Source organism: Manis javanica, chromosome 1 (assembly GCF_040802235.1).
Source record: "Manis javanica isolate MJ-LG chromosome 1, MJ_LKY, whole genome shotgun sequence".
Taxonomy (NCBI): Eukaryota; Metazoa; Chordata; class Mammalia; order Pholidota; family Manidae; genus Manis; species Manis javanica.
This window is the reverse complement of record NC_133156.1, coordinates 50,367,665-50,383,666: the sequence shown is the minus strand read 5'-3', so window position 1 is coordinate 50,383,666 and position 16,002 is coordinate 50,367,665. Positions and strand designations below refer to the sequence as shown.

Genomic DNA, 16,002 nt, shown 5'->3' with positions numbered 1-16,002 from the left:
AGGGAATACAATGCATGCAGCAGACAAAAGATTCCACTGTGAGTTAGTGCAGGGCCCTCACATGCTCTCTCTTGGCTTCTAGGGTTTAGGAAAGACCACTTTCTCACTTTTATTACAGTGGAGGAGGCACTAGATTATTACATTCAGTCATATTGGAGGAGGACAAGGATGAGGGGCCCTGACCCAAATGGGGGAGCTTTAAAATTCAGGGCTAAATTTTAGCCACCAGTTGTGCATAGCTGCCCTAAAACCAAATGCAGAAAGCAATCAGTTACCTCAGGAAGCAAGCCATGAGGCAAGAGAGAAGAAGAAACTAAAATACAGTAGACTTCTCTAAAGTCTAGAAGGGCAAGTTTTACTTGACTTAAGCAAGTGTGTGTAGGGTTTCCATAAGATAATTTATTCAACTAACAAATATTTGTCAAGCACCCACTTTCTGCCAATTATTGTACTATCCAGGAATATATAAGAAGAAATAAAAATTGGCATCCAAATATGTAAAAGGACATCTGTGATATGTATTTGGGCTTTGGTTTTTATTTCTTCTTATAAATTCTGTGACAGTACAGTGCTTTGTGCATAGTAGGCACTCAACAAATATTTTTTGTTGTATGTACTTGAAAGACAAAATACATGGGCAATGAGAATCTAAAGATACTTGAACTAACCAGAAAATACAGGGATAGATTCCCTGAGAAACCAGTGCTTGAGGTGACCTAGTAAAGGAGAATACGATGAACCTAGGAGAAAAGGACAGGGAAGGGCATTCCATTCACAGGAACAGCAAGCACACAGGCCCAGCAGGGGAAGGGAGACAGGTAGGTCAGAGGGACTGAACGAAGGCCCCTGAACCCAGAGCGGAGAAAATCTGGGTAAGTCGGGTAAAAGGAGACTGGCAGGTAGCTAGGGACCATATGCACAGACTCTTACAGGCCACAGGAAGTTTTATCTGTATCCTAAGAGAACTGAGAAGAAATTAGAAGATTTTAACAAGGTGAGCACCCAGATCAGATTTGGGCTTTGGAAAGATCATTCTAGTTGCAGCAGAATTTAAAGACTTCCATTTCTGAAGTTGGTGGACAAAATACCCTGGAAAACCTCTCAATGAAAATCACTAACAAAACTAGATTTTCAAAATAAGTCTAGTAAAATGTCAAGGAAGTAAAGAATACACAGAGGACAAATACTAAGCAAAAGAGAGCCTCTGGGTAGTTACAGAGCAATAAAACCACTTTCTGCCCCCAAAGCATTTGCTCAACCCTAGTGTCCTCAAATTTCTATTGATTGATTAATTGGAACTAGAGATCTTTTATTATGAAATTTTTTGTTATTACTATTATTAGTTTTAAGATTCATTAAATGCTTACTATGTACTAGACACAGATAAATACTCTTTGTTTGCTTTTAAATTGAAGCATAATTGATGAAATGGGTGAAGGGGATTAAGAAGTAGAAGTTTCCACTTAAATTTCTATTTAGATGGTTGCTTGTAGAATAAAAGAAATGAGATGACTCCCAGGGCCTGCTTACTGGAGAACCTAACATAAAGCTTGTATCCCAGATTGTGACACCTGCTTGTAAAGAAGAGTGAGAAATAAACCTATTGCATGAAAGGAAAAAGTAAGGAAACTACCTTCTCTTTGATGCTGGGTGGAGAAGAAAAGCACATCTCCATTGAGATTTCTTAACTGCAAGCCAATCCTCATCTGGATTTTACTTTGAGCTTTTGTTTGTTTTGTTTTCCAAATTCATGCTTCTGGTTTGGATCCACAAACAGAAATTTTAAGAAATCTCTGGTTGTTAGTGCCCCAAGGTGAGTAACAGAAGAAAATTCTCATTTTTTGCAGGAAAATAAATACTTTAATTCAGTACTAAAAATATGTAACAACTAATAAAGTTCCAAGGAAAGTTAGCTTTAAAAAATAACAATAAAATGCACAAGGAATCAAAGTCATCCAAACAGAGAGCAGAATCAGACCCACAAAGATTCCCCTTATTAGAATTATACAAAAAACAATATAAAATCTTATACTTAATATGCTTCAAAATATAAAAATGATGCTTGAAAATATGTAAGAAACAAAGAAATATAAAAACAAAAAATTATATTTGAGTAAGAATTAAATGGAATTTCTAAAAATAAATAATGTAATACAGAAAACAAAAAATTCAATCAATGAGTTAAATAACATATTAGACATAGCTAAAGAGAGAAACTGGTGAGATGGAAAATGGATTCAAAGAAATTAACCAGAATGAACCCCCAAAAACAAAAAGGAAATATTATGGAGAACATAATAAAGTCTAACATACATTAGCTGACATTTCAGAGAGATAATATAATACATAAGGAAAATTCCAATGTTCAAGGACTGTTAATTTAATGAGAATTTTTTTGGAATCAGTATTAAAAATAAAAACTACAAATCCAGGAAACCTAACATATTATCTATATAAGCAAACTTATTCCTAAACACGTCATGGTGAAACTGCAGAACATCAAAGACAAAGAGATCCTCTTAAAGTCATCAGAGAGAAAAAACAGAGTGTCTATAAAGAAACAGCAGTAAGATTGGCAGCTAACCTTAACAGAGGATCAGAGTTAAAAAATGAGCTAGAAGTCTATATGCAGGAAAACTTCCTTCCAAGCCTCAGAATAAAATCAGAGTAATTAAACTTGAAAACTTTACAAATAAAATTTGCTAAGGTTAACTATTAAAGATTTCTTTGTATTGTGATAAGAAGCATGTAACAAAAATTTACCATCTTAACCACTTTTAAGCATACAGTATAGTAGTGTTGATGAATTTTTAAAAACATATAAACAGATGCTTCTTAAAATAATAGTAGTGTCTCATTTGTGGAGTTATCAAACAAAGCAAGACTAAAATGCTCACAATCCACACACTTGTCTTAAAATCCTTTTATTATTCAAGAGAACTCTAAAGACATTAACTTTAGATTTTATTAAGTTAAATACGTATGATAGACTATCTAAATAGCCACTATAGAATTGAATATAGAATTTAATTTTCAAACTAGAAAAGGGGAAAAAGTGAGTAAGAAAATTTTAAATAATGTAAAAGAAAGAAAGAAAAAAAAGGACAGAAAAACCAAAGTGGCAGGAAGCCTGCAAAGCTAAGATGGTAGGAATAAATTCAAAATACTAGTAATCACAATAAAATCTAATATTGTTTCATAATGAACATAATTATCAAATCAGTAATAGAAAGGGACTTCTTTAAACTGATAAAAAGGCATTAAAATTTTTTAAAAAGCCAATAAGTAATCATGTATCACTATTTTTTATCCAACACTGCCCTAGAATCCTAGCCAATGCAATAAAATAGGGAGAAAAAGAACTATGATTATAAAGGGAGAAACAAAACTTTCCATATTTACATGTGTTGAAATTGTCTACCTAGAAAATTCAGACCCCATAGCATACAGATTATAAGAGGACAAGGATGGAAGCAGCAAGACCATTGGAGAAAGCCAACACAATAATCCAGGGTGAGGTGAAGAGAACTTTGAAAAAGATGTTGGTTGTGAATATGGGAAGATGTGAGTGAATCTGAGACACATCTAAGAAGAGAAAAGATTGAGATTTGACTGTGGATGATATGAGAATAAACAGAAAATGAGGCATCAAAAAGTCCTATTTTTCTGCCTCATGCAACACATGGAATCAACTGTAGGTCAGTGAGACGGGTGACGTCATGAGTTTGGTTCTGGACATGCTAACTTTGAATTGCTTTTGAGATGCGAAAAGGGGAAGTATCAAGTAAATGACTGGAGATACAGATCTGGAACTCAGTAAAAAGGTCCGGCTGGATTTGGGGGTTATCTGTATAGAAGTGATAACTGAAGCAGTGGGTTTGAATTTATTCACCTTGGGAGAGGGAATTGAGTGAAAGCAGGAGCAGGCCAATCTGAACATTCAGGACCTCTGAAGGGTCTGAGAGGTATAAGGAACATGAGAAGAGTTCTGTGGTGTAGAAGCCTAGGAGAAAGCGTTTTGAAGAAGAGAGTGAGACCAGCAGTATAAAATGCTGTGGCTGTGCTCTCTGGGATATTCTTAATTGTTGATGTGATAATACTATCATTTATCTATGGTTTATTCACAAAATATACTTGATTATGGGCAAGCTCTTAATTTTTATTACCTCTATTGTACATGAGACTGGCAGTTCTGCCCTCCTTCCAGAATGCCCATCTGATAGGACATCAGGAAATAATAATTAATGATACTATCTAGTCCAGTGATTGTGATTTTGAAGAACATCCTTCTGAGGAAAAGCTCACCTGAACCTGAGAATGCGCCTCTGCATAGTGCACTCAGACAATGAAAGCACATCAATAATTTTGACATTATCTGCTACTTTGCGTAATATTCATCTTTAGACCTACATATTAACAGATAATTGTGAGATGACTATAATCATATACTTAAAAAAAATCAGTTATCTAAAACTGCAACCAAAAATTCATGTGGCTGAAACATACGCAGCTTTAAAAAATAGTAAAGGTGGTGATTATAAGACAATGATGCTTAGCAGAGTTGAGAGACTGCAGAAAAAAACTAAAGGGATTACTCAGTGATTTCAGCAACACAGGCTGTGTCTAACCCCTAACCCAACTGTAGAACGGGCAGTTCCTGTCACATGTGTCTTACAGGAGGCAACCAAAGAGGCTGGTGGAGTTTTGAACACACACTTTTTAACTTTAATTATAGAATCACTATAATCTAAAACATAGATGCTTTGCAGAATAATACACTCTCTGCTTGAACTCAGAGCCTTTACTCCTTTCCAAGGCTGTGTACTTAACGCAGGAGTTAAGTACTCCCTGTCACTCCCTGCTGAGCTGCCCAATTCAGGTACCACTAACCAGTCACAGCTCCCTGTACAGCTACATCTAAATTCAGCCTCAGTGTCCTCCTCAGCATGAGTTCAGGTGGCCACCACCAATCCATGCTCATAGCATACCTTAAATGCCTTCGGAGGACTTTGTGATACATTAGAATAAACTCTGACAATTGCTCCAGATTCACGTTTCTCCTATTTTTTCCTTTGCTTACTATACTTCAGCCACACTAGTCTTCTCTAAATTTCTGAAAAGCTTCAAGCTTTTTCTTATTTGAGAGAACTTGATCAAATTTTTCCTCCACTAAGGACTCTTCCTTCTCTCCCTTGAATGGCTGGCTCATTAGCATCCTTCACCTTATCAGTTTAACAGTCTTCAGACTCCACACAAAAACACTATGAGGTAATCCAAAATCTAGATGAGGAAACTAAGGTACAGAGGGTAAGTCATTTGCCCAAGTTTACACAGGCAGTTAGTCACCGGGATTTCTCACCACCATGCTGTATTACCTATCTCAACAACTTGCTTTTTTCCCTTACTGGCATTTATCATGGTTTGCAACCACTTGGCATATTTGTTTGCTTATTGTTTTGGTTTCCCCCGGTATTACATAAGGGCAGAATGAGGGCAGCACTAAATTTGTCTTGTTCACTGCAGTACCCTAGCACAGAACTTGACCAGATAGTAGGACTCAAACATATTTATTGAATAAATAAATTAACTGAATTGAATTAATGTGTCTTTGCAGTCAGCTACATTAGAAGAATAGACCTGAGAGAGAGGGGGGCCTGTTTGGGGACTTGAAGGACATCGACCACATGTGCCTCATAACTAACTCCTTTTTAATTTTCCATCCACCCCAAAGACACAATAGGCAGCAAGTCCAATAACTGAGCAATATACTATATCCTATGAAGGGAAGAAATTCTACTTCAGGGTGATGCCTGCCTCAAGTGCATTTGAAGGGGATTACAAAGTGCATCTAGTCATCCTGATTCAGCTGGGTATCCCTGACAATTACATTAGCTTGGTGATTTCACCTCTCTGGTGAACTAGATCCTTTATTATTCTGCAAGTTTGTATTTGGTTACAGGGGATTTACAAACACATTTCCTTAATCTACATATATATTCAGTAAATTGATCTCCCTCCCAAGTCTGTCTCTGAGAAACTGTCAGCCTCAGCATTTGACAGAAACAAACATTTGTGCACAAAGGCCAGGATCCTGCCAGCAAGCTACTGTCTAGACTTCTAAGAAGGAGTTAAGAAGAAAATTCAACCTGGAAGAATAAATATCTTGTGTACTCCATGGCTTTTCCCTTAACTATCTTACAGCACAGATAGTCTTGTTCTGCAAAATTAAGCCATTTAAATGGACAATGGAGGCAGAAGAGACCAGTGTGGGCGCAAATAGGAAACTGCTTACACAGCATCCGAATGATCAGCAGGGGGGATCCAATCTAGGATTACTACCTGGCAAAGGATAATTCACATGCAGATGATGGGAAACTGAATGCACCCCAAAGCCCTGATCCCTCTGCCTGCTGATGGTCTCCAGACTGGATATTAGGAGACGCAAACACTGGAGAGGTTTTCTGTCTAATTCACCAAAGACCTCCTAATTGCAAAATCCCTTACCTCTGATTTGTTTTTAGTCCCCATGAAATCACAGTAACAGTTGATGCTGCTGACACTCACTCCTTGAAATGCTCCCTTTCCTGGCTCCTGGGATGGCAATCCTTCTTCCTCTCTCTCCTATGTCACAATCGACTTCCCTAGATTCTCCCTTTGTCCATCCCTTCAACACGCTAATCCCCAGAGTTTTACAACATTGCTCACCTTGAGCTATAGCTTCAAAAACCTCTTTGGATCAATTTCTACCAAAACCGTATTTCCATTCTTTACTCTCCTACCCTCCAAATTTGTATCTAACTGCCTGCTGTACATTTCCACCTGGCTTTACCAATAAACATCTCAAATTTTACATGTCCCAAACTAAACACACATCTTCCCCCCAAACCTGCCTCTCCTCTGATTCCATCATGCTGATGGGCAATGCCTGATGGAATGGACCACAAACTTGAGCCTCAGATGGGCTGGTTTGGCCCTCTCCTTCAATTCTACTTCCACATTCAATTAGTTTTGGCACTCATGCCAGCCATACACCCTTATCTTCTTTCTTCCCTTCTTCTCCAGCCCCCCTTGTGACCACCCTCAGTTCAAGTCCTCTTGCCTGGATTATTGTAATGCCGTCATTACTGATCTCCTGCCTCCCCTGTTCTACACCATCTTCTAGGGGCTACTAACCTTACTTCCGCAATAATCTTTCTAAAGTGTAATCAGGTTAATCCCCTGCTTTAGAACTTCAGTGACTCCCCACTGCCAAAAGCAGAGGTTTCCAAATTGCTCTTATGAGAAAAAAAAAAATGTAAGCGTGTTTCTCAACAGATGCTTACTTATTTATAAATTATATCCATGTACTAATTATAACTTAAATGTTTATAAAGTTTAATTTCTTCATCTTGGGACAACGTAAAGAAACTTTAATATTTTTACCTGATCCTAGTGGATTTGCTTGGACACCACTGAGCTACTCACTCTGTGCTCTGAGAATAGAGGATGGCATTTATGCCAATATCCCCCAAACCTCTTGCTCTGGCATTTAAGGTTTTTCACAATGTAACTTCAACCCACCTCTTCAGATGCATCATCCCTTCATCTCTGCTCTCCCACCATTGCAGCTTCACACACCAGCCACACTTCTCCACATTTCATGGGTGGGCCCAGCAGAAAACAAAGAACTTAAGTTTGCTGTCAGATCCCTCCCTGTCTAGGTATGTGACCTAGAATCACTTTCTGTGCCTTTCTGGGCCTCAACTTCCTCTTCTGTAAAATGAACATAACAATACCTATACTTTGCTGGATTGTTGTGAGTGTAAAGGGAGGTAGAGTGAAAGTGATGCTGGGCTAAGCACAGAGACTTTATAAGTGGCACCTCAGAGTAGCCAGAGTAATTGGAAGTTCTGTTTCATTCGTTGTTCCCTCTACTTGGAATTTGTGATTCTTTTTTCGCCCATGAGCTAGCTTCTTAAATACCTTTCAGTGGTTGGCTTAAAGCATCACCTCCTCTAAGAAGAATTACCATTGCTTCTGAGATGGAGTTTGTCATTCAAACCAATCTGCCCCCACAGAGTCATTTGCAAGCCTCCACTGTATCGTGTTACTGATCATTGCTTATTGCAGAGAACTGTGATCTGGTTGGTGGAACGTTGATCTTGCCTACTAGATTTCTGTTACTTGAGGAAGCCTTAGTTATTAATTTCAGAGTCTCCAACACTTAAAGTGCCTGGCACATAACAGGTTCTCAAAAAATGTTTACCAGTATTTCTATATGAAAGGGCAAAGAGGACTATCTGAATTACATGCATATGCATGATTTTGTGCTATAATAACAGAAACTTACTTGATGGTCTACAAAGTGCTTTCATATATGTTTGTAAGAAATAGGCTGTTAGCTTTTCCCCTGCACTGTAGCAACTCATAAAATAGATAATAAATTAAAGAGAAGCAACTGTTTGACAATAGCACTTTGACGACAGTGTTCTCTTCCATCCTGATCTGGCACCAAGTTAATGTTATCATAAAATAATTCCATTAACTGAAATTGTACAGTTTACTGAGCCACTACTGTCATCAAAAAGTGAAATTATATTCAAAACTGAAACAGAGGCTTACATGGGAATAAACGGCATTAACGTGCAAACAAATTGCATACAGGAGAAACAGAAATAGCAATGTGATGGGCATTCTAGCCCATGCTCAGCGTAAACAGATGATCACATTTTAATATTTATTCATACATGAACAATGAAAGCAAATCACACTGGCAAGTACCTTTCTAGTTAAATTCGTATTTGTTTAAAGAGGCACCAGCTTATGTATTCCCTCCGACCACAGGCTATACTAAGCATGCCTGAGGTTTATTCAGACAATCTTGCTTCCTAACAGAATATTCATGATTTAGAGAATGAACTAGAATATAATATTTACATAAGTCGAAATTGAGCTGATGGGAGGGTAAGGTCGGGGCTGGGAGGTGGGGACAGTCAGAATAAAGTGAGATGCAAATTTAAAGGCAAAAGAGCATCAGAGCATCCATCCAATCATCCTGTGCTGAAGACAGCCGGAGAAAGGGCAGTGACAACTGGCCTCCGGGGAAGTGGACCGGAGTGGGCGTGTCCACTGGAGGCATGAACCCTGTGCCTCTGATGCCCTGTTAACGGGGTGGCGGCCCAGTGCAGGGGAATGGCACTGTGCACTCCAGGGCAACCCTTCCGGACTCCTCAATGAGGGCAGGGGAGCAGCATCCTAAGTGCATTTATCTTTCCCTGACCAGTGAGTGACTCCTTCCAAGGAGTGTGAGCTCATGGATGCTGGCCTTATGTCAGCTTTTCTTTACTCATTTCTCGGGAGATAGGATAAAGTCACATTTGCCTAGACAGCTTTAGCATAATGGCAAGGACTACTTTCCTGACAACTCTTGTTTCAAGTCATTTATTTGAATGACTTGGATCCTACTGTGTGTAGGGATGATAGTGCCTCAAGTCATGCAGTCCTGTGCCTCTCAGCAACCCTGAGAGCCCCCAGCAAGTCCACCCTTCCAGCTGGAGCTGCTCTCTTCAGGACAGCCCCTCCTCTTGGCCAACCACACTTAACACTTGCATGAGTTGGCAAAAATTAGTTCTTAAATTAAATTAATCAAATGAGGTAGAATATGAAGCCTCACTCTGCTAATTCTCAGCTGGGTGACCTTTGAGTTTGTGTCTAAGGTTCAGCTTCTTATCTGTGAAAGGGGGATAGAAATGCCATTCCATTTCACACTGAACAAGTGCTAGCTACACGCCAGGTGCTGTTTTTAGTGCTTGGAATACAGTACAAAACAGTCAGACTCCTGTCCTCGTGGACCTGACATTCTAGCAGAGAGACGGTAGTCAACAAAAGCATAATTAGTTATTGTATATTAGCGTGATTAGTTCTTTAGGGAAGAAAAAAGACAAAAAGCAGAATGAAACAGAGGGGAATCAGAAGCACCAGGGACAAGGGCAGCTCTTTTAAATATGTGAAAGGGATGAGGGAGTGAGCAAACAGATATCAGGGGAAGGGTATAAAGGCCCAAAGTCAGGAGCTCGAGTCACAGCCAGGATGCCTGTGTGGCTGGCACAGAGTAAGTAAGGAGTAATAGGAGATGAAGTTCTCCATAAGATTTTTGGGAAGACTGAGGGAGATAAAGTGAAATATACTTAGCAGGTAATAATAACGTGGGTGCTTGCTTTGTGACAGGCGCTAAGTTAAGTGCATGACATCCATTAGCTCATTTAGTCTGCACAACAACTCTGCAAGCGTTTTTACCAGCATCAGTTTTATACATGAGGAAGCTGAGCTTCAGGCAGGCTACATAATTTGCCCAAGGTTATAAACAATAAACGGTCGTGGTAGGATTCCAATGCAGAATTCAAAGCTGAGTAGCCTAGCTCCAGAGCCTATGCCTTTAACCACTGAGCTGATTGCCTCTGATAAGTAAAGGGGGCAGTGAAGGAGGAGTTTGTGGTTGGCAGAGCAGCCCCCTGAGACTGGGATTGCATGGGGAGGGAGGAGGAAGCAAGAACTGAATAAGCAGGTCTGTAATAAGAAGCGAGGATATGATGCAAAAGAAAAGACAGGCAGAGCAAGCAGGGAACAGAGAGCAGGGGACAGGGCTGCTTGGCCAAAGGAGCCTGACCACATGCACTAGAGAAGTGGGAGCAGCAGACATAAGCAGGATCCCCAAGAGGCCAGCAACAGACCAAGATGAACTCATGAGGCCATGAAGGTCCCTATATTGTGGTCCTCAAAAGATATAGAAACCTGATAAAGGTATCCCTTCCTCTTAAATAATAAACAGCAGGAAATAATTATGATATCATTAACAAGAAGCAAAATTTAGAGCGTGAATCAAGACACCAGAATTTCCTTTTACTAATTTAAATCTGAGTTTTTGAAGCAAGCACTCTTGTAGTCTCTCCAAGAGAAAACACGATAGCAGCTAACGCTGATTATGTTTATGGAATCAGTGCAGATGCTACATGGAGAACTTTGTACTTGCGATCTCATTTCATCATCAAAACACCAGCAGCTGGTTTACCCCCATTATGGTTGAGGAAACCGAGTCTCAGACAGGCTGGGTCACTCACTAAGCCAGGTGTTCACAAGGACAGAAATACAACTTCCTCTTCCCACTGGGAACACTGACCATCACTGAGCCAACACTGACCAGCACAAGTTGAATATAACCATTATCCCATACTGCATCCTATGCTCTAGACTATGGCAGCATTAGGATTTATAAGGAACACACAGACAAGCAAGAACAAATCTTGTTATAGCACCACGCTCTGGATCTTCTCTCTCTTAGAGAGCCATCCTAACAGAAGCACTGCAGTCTCATCCCTGTGTGCCTGGCCGAAGGAAGGGAAGCTATTCAGTGTCCATATCATGTGGGTCAGGACAACACAGGTTTCTCTGGACTCTGAGCAATTATATAGCTCAGAAACCTTTGGTATCAACTCAGCTCATTCTATGAGCTTTAGGATAAAAAAGCACTGCGAGGAGTTTTATTAAGCTCAATGCCTAGAGGACAGTCACGTCAGCTCTTTCTGGATGATCTTTACTATATGCTATACCTCCCAGGGGCTCAGTCATCCTAGAAAAGCCTAATGGATATCGGTCTTATTTATGGCTACCCAGCATCTTTTGGACACACTTCCTATAATTTAGGAATTTCCCATATTTTAAAGCCTGCCTCCCGATGGCAGAAGCTCTAACCTACTCTGCAGCTTTTTTTTGCAGCTCTAGCACAAGAATATGCCCAGACACACCTGCTCTAGACTTTGACTCAGAAGAACTAGTAACATAAAGAGAGGGGACAGCAAAAATCACACTCTTTGGCTTTGTGATTAAAATGAATAATCCTAAAAAATATCCAGTTCTTCTCAACAACTCCTCGTCTTCCCTTCCCAACTGCATCCTGTGTATTGATTGATACAGGAAAATCTCTAGCTCTTGCAAATGTTCGTGTGCAGTACATGCAAAGAAAAAATGGTATGGGAGCAACTAATGGGAGTTAGATCTGCTGCAATTATGCACATGAGGAAAGAAGACAAAGGAATAACAGGAAATAGAAACACAATACCAGACACAATAAACCTCCAAAGCAATAATTATGATTTCCCACCAGCTGGCTTAGAAATCTCAATGCATTAAACCTTCTTTTCTCTGGTTCCCATGTAAAATGCCCTCCTATTATGGGGAAATATCCTCTTTGCTTTCCAATGTCCCTGATGGTCCAATGGAGAGCAAACCATTGCTAAAACTTCTAAAATGAACAAGATACAGGAAACCTACTTGCCCTCAGCATGAGGTCTTATGCTGTCCCTGCAGGTCAGCCTATTTGTGTTCATGAGAAAGGATCCAAGATTAAGCTTAGGTTACCTTAGAGACAGCTCTTCTGACCAAATGGATTCTCTTAGACCCCAAAATGCACCTTTTCCAAAAGGCATTTTATGAGTGTCAGTGATGTTCTGTATGATGTTCTATATGCTATGCTGGGGACACAACAAGGAATTAGAGATCACCCCACTCCTTTAGAGGCCAAAAGTCACTTAGAGTTCTAGCAACACTGAATTTATTATGAATGAAGAGCAAGATGACATGTCTTGAGACCGAGAAAAAGAAAACAAATGTTTGCTCCTATGGAGAGAAGAGACAAAGACTAAGAGAGATAAGACAAGAAGGACAAAAAGAAGGAAGGAAGGAGCACAGGGCGGGTGGGATGGAGGGAGGGAGGGAGGAAAAATAATAGAATAAATAAACCAAAAGGAAAAGCTGGGTCAGATAATATGATAAATAGAAAAGGTATGTTCTTGTAGATCTGAAGTTCTCATTTACAAGACGAAATAAGATACTTTGCCTGTTAATCTGGAATTACAATGTCTGAATCCCTGAACTCCACCAAGAAAGTAAACCCTTAGAAAGACCCACAGTTGTCTCCTATAGTCAAATAATTGGCAAGTATCTCCTGAACTTGGAAGAATATCCCCAGGTCTTCATTACACAGTCTGCCTTGACTAACTGACAAACCAGGTGAATTGAAACAGATATATTATTTTTACAATAACCTAAGTGACATGTTTTGTGACATGGTTCAAGACACTCATGTCTTTCTATTCATCACCTGAATATCAAAGAATGTTTTAGAAGAATAACAAATGATTATGCATTTCAGATACCTTGTCAAGTATGAAACTTTCACAGCCCACCCATGGTCATGATCAGTATGATTATTATAGACTTCTGCTTTCTTTTGGGAAACCATCTGTTCGGGAAACCAAGTAAGCAAGTCTACACCTAAGTGGTTGATCCAACTCATGGCTCCCGAGGTGCACCTGTGACCACAACTACACAATCTGATATTTGTTCCCCTGGTTACATCATTTAAGACCTTAGCACATGATTCAGGCCAGTTCTTGGCATAGGATTTAAATGGAACCTAGGAACCTAGGACTTCTTAAGCTAGAATAAGAACCTGAGGCTTCCCATGGCTTCCATGTATAAAACTTGCCTCAGAAGGTGACCAACAAAAAGAAAGCAGAGCCAAGATCTAGAGAGAACAGAGACTATCCTGATGATATTGAGTATATGGACCCAGCCATGCTAGAGACCAATATACCCACTGGAATTTTTAAAAATGTGTAATAAAATAAAATCCTATTCTCCCTAAGTCAGTTTGAGTTGTGTGTTCTTTATTTTCACTGATAAGAATACAGGGACTATATTCCCTAACTGCTTTTTTCATACTTCCCATAACACACATCCAACCTGATCACATGCACAATCAATCCCTTGTCTAACTTTGCCTATGGCCAAGATGAATGTAAATTGTTCTTTTGAAGGTTATATTTGAATGCCTCCTTCTCTAAAGCCCTTCAAAAGAGCAACTAACCTCTGTAATACTGACCATCCAAACTCAAATCTCTTAGGTGCTCTTACATATCAGTTGACATTTTGGCCACTAGGATCTCAAAGACAGACAGGTCAACTGCAAATACCAGCACATCTGTCATGCACAAACCTCCTACAGCCAATATATGTCAAATTCCCTGAGTTTTGCCCTCTCCACTCCCCACACCTCTATCATTGAATACAGATTCCTGGAAAGTTTTCACCATATCTCAAGAATCAAATGAAGAATGATAGGGAAATGCAGGAGAGCCTCAAATCACAAATCATGTTCATTAGATGAAACATAACCCTACAACATGTTAAGATTTTTTTTTCCCAAATGAACTCAGAGGGAACAATTACTACCTATTTCTAACTCTCCAAGTTGAATTTTTAAGTTGTTTTTGATCAACGGCTGGTTATAATTTTTTAACAGTAGCATAAATTCTATTGTATCCCACAGGAATTGCAGAGCTAATCAATCACTCTTACATAATAAGCACTTACTGTGAAAATAATGTCCTTGACCGAACAATGAACTTGAATACATATTCCAAAGCTTTCAGAGTTCTTAAGATTGGCTCACATTGCTCCCCTCTGCTAGAAGTATCCAAGTAGGTCTTCAGTACCGTCATCAACTTCCTGAATAAGGAATTATATTTTCAAAATACATCTCTTTCCAACCCAGAGCACGGTAATTAATTTGCTCAGTAAATTATAAAGCATTCAGTCAAACATTAAGGGTAGTGGTACAGCTAAGCTCACTCATTTGCAACCATAAAAATAACTCTGCTTAAAAAAATACATGTATTTAATGCAAGGAGTAAAGAAGTATTCCCCACCCATAAAAAGCCAGCAAAGGAAAAGCGAGTGACCAAAAATAAATCTCTTTTTTTTGACTAGGAAAACTAGTCACAATTAGGATGCAAGTGGAAGTAATAATGGTGATAATGTCCTTTTCTGTGCTTGCTTCCTATAGAAAATATTTCTAGCATGCAACTCCCTTGCCTAGGAAATTTCCATGTTTCTTTTTTACCAGCAAGGCAGACTTCAAATTACTTGGTCTGCCTTTCAAGGCCCTTTCGCAAACTGGCATCCACCAACCTCCACAGCGTCACTTCCCAGTTCTAGTTCTCAGTTCCCTATCCCAAGCTACAATGAGCTGTTTGGCATGTGCACTTTCTTTTCTTGAGCCTTTGAATCCCTTTGTCTACTACAGGTAGCTGCTGTGTAAATAATAATTGACTGACTGACTGAATGAATGAATGAATGTTTTCATGTACTTCAGCCACCATAAAATATTCATCCCAACCTTGGGTTTGAATGATTTTATTTAATCCAAATAAACCAGGCATGGATTGAGTTTGGTCGAAAAGGGAGAACTCACATAGATTGGTAACAAAAGGAAAATACTCAAGTTCCTTTTACTTTAGGCATCCTGGCAGGGCAAGTAGGAGATGGACAAGAAATCTGCATATATAGAGTTACTTACTTATAAGCCAAGGTAGCACTGAAATGCTGTTGAATGTAAGCCTCCAGAACGGTGTTGAAGTGCTGGAATTTCCGGTCAGCAATGAGTCCTATTATGTAGATCTGAGGAAGAGTCAAGGAATAAGTGTTTGGGGGCAGACCCAGGGCAGGAAGCCATATTCACAAGGTATAACTAAACCTCTGTTAAAATTCTTTTGCCCATGAATTAGCTCCCTAAGATATATGGTTAGTACTTTTCATAAAGGTCGTATCTCTCCTAAAAGTATTTCATGAAGTGTGCTACAGGGCATTGTAAAAGTTTCATGGTCAGATATCTTTGAGAAATTTCAGGTTACCATCATTAGACTGCCTTCTTTACTGCAGGACTTTTCAGAGCCTTTAACATACTTACATTGTGAGTCTCCCAGAGTTCACGTTATGTTCAATGGTTCCCTAAGTTCTTTAATCAAAGGATTTTTGTCACAAAGCATCTTTTCTTATGACGAGCTTTCTCCAAGACCCTCTGGGAAGCATTAGATTAAGTCACAGTTGTCCCCAAGCAACCTCTTTAAAAAGGTATACGTCACTGACACAACTTATTAAGACTCTGTTAACTTATTAAGACTTTCT

At 39.3% G+C, this 16,002-nt stretch overlaps 1 protein-coding gene across 1 annotated transcript in view; it reads right to left on the bottom strand.

Annotated features, from left to right (window-relative positions):
• Positions 1-16,002, bottom strand: part of DOCK2 (dedicator of cytokinesis 2) — a 383,680-nt gene that overhangs the window by 293,879 nt on the left and 73,799 nt on the right. The window contains exons 21-22 of the mRNA XM_036995173.2: positions 15,395-15,495; positions 14,410-14,544 (exon numbers count right to left, since the gene is read on the bottom strand). Of these exons, the coding sequence (XP_036851068.1) occupies positions 14,410-14,544; positions 15,395-15,495 (236 nt within the window). The remainder of the gene's footprint in view (positions 1-14,409; positions 14,545-15,394; positions 15,496-16,002) is intronic.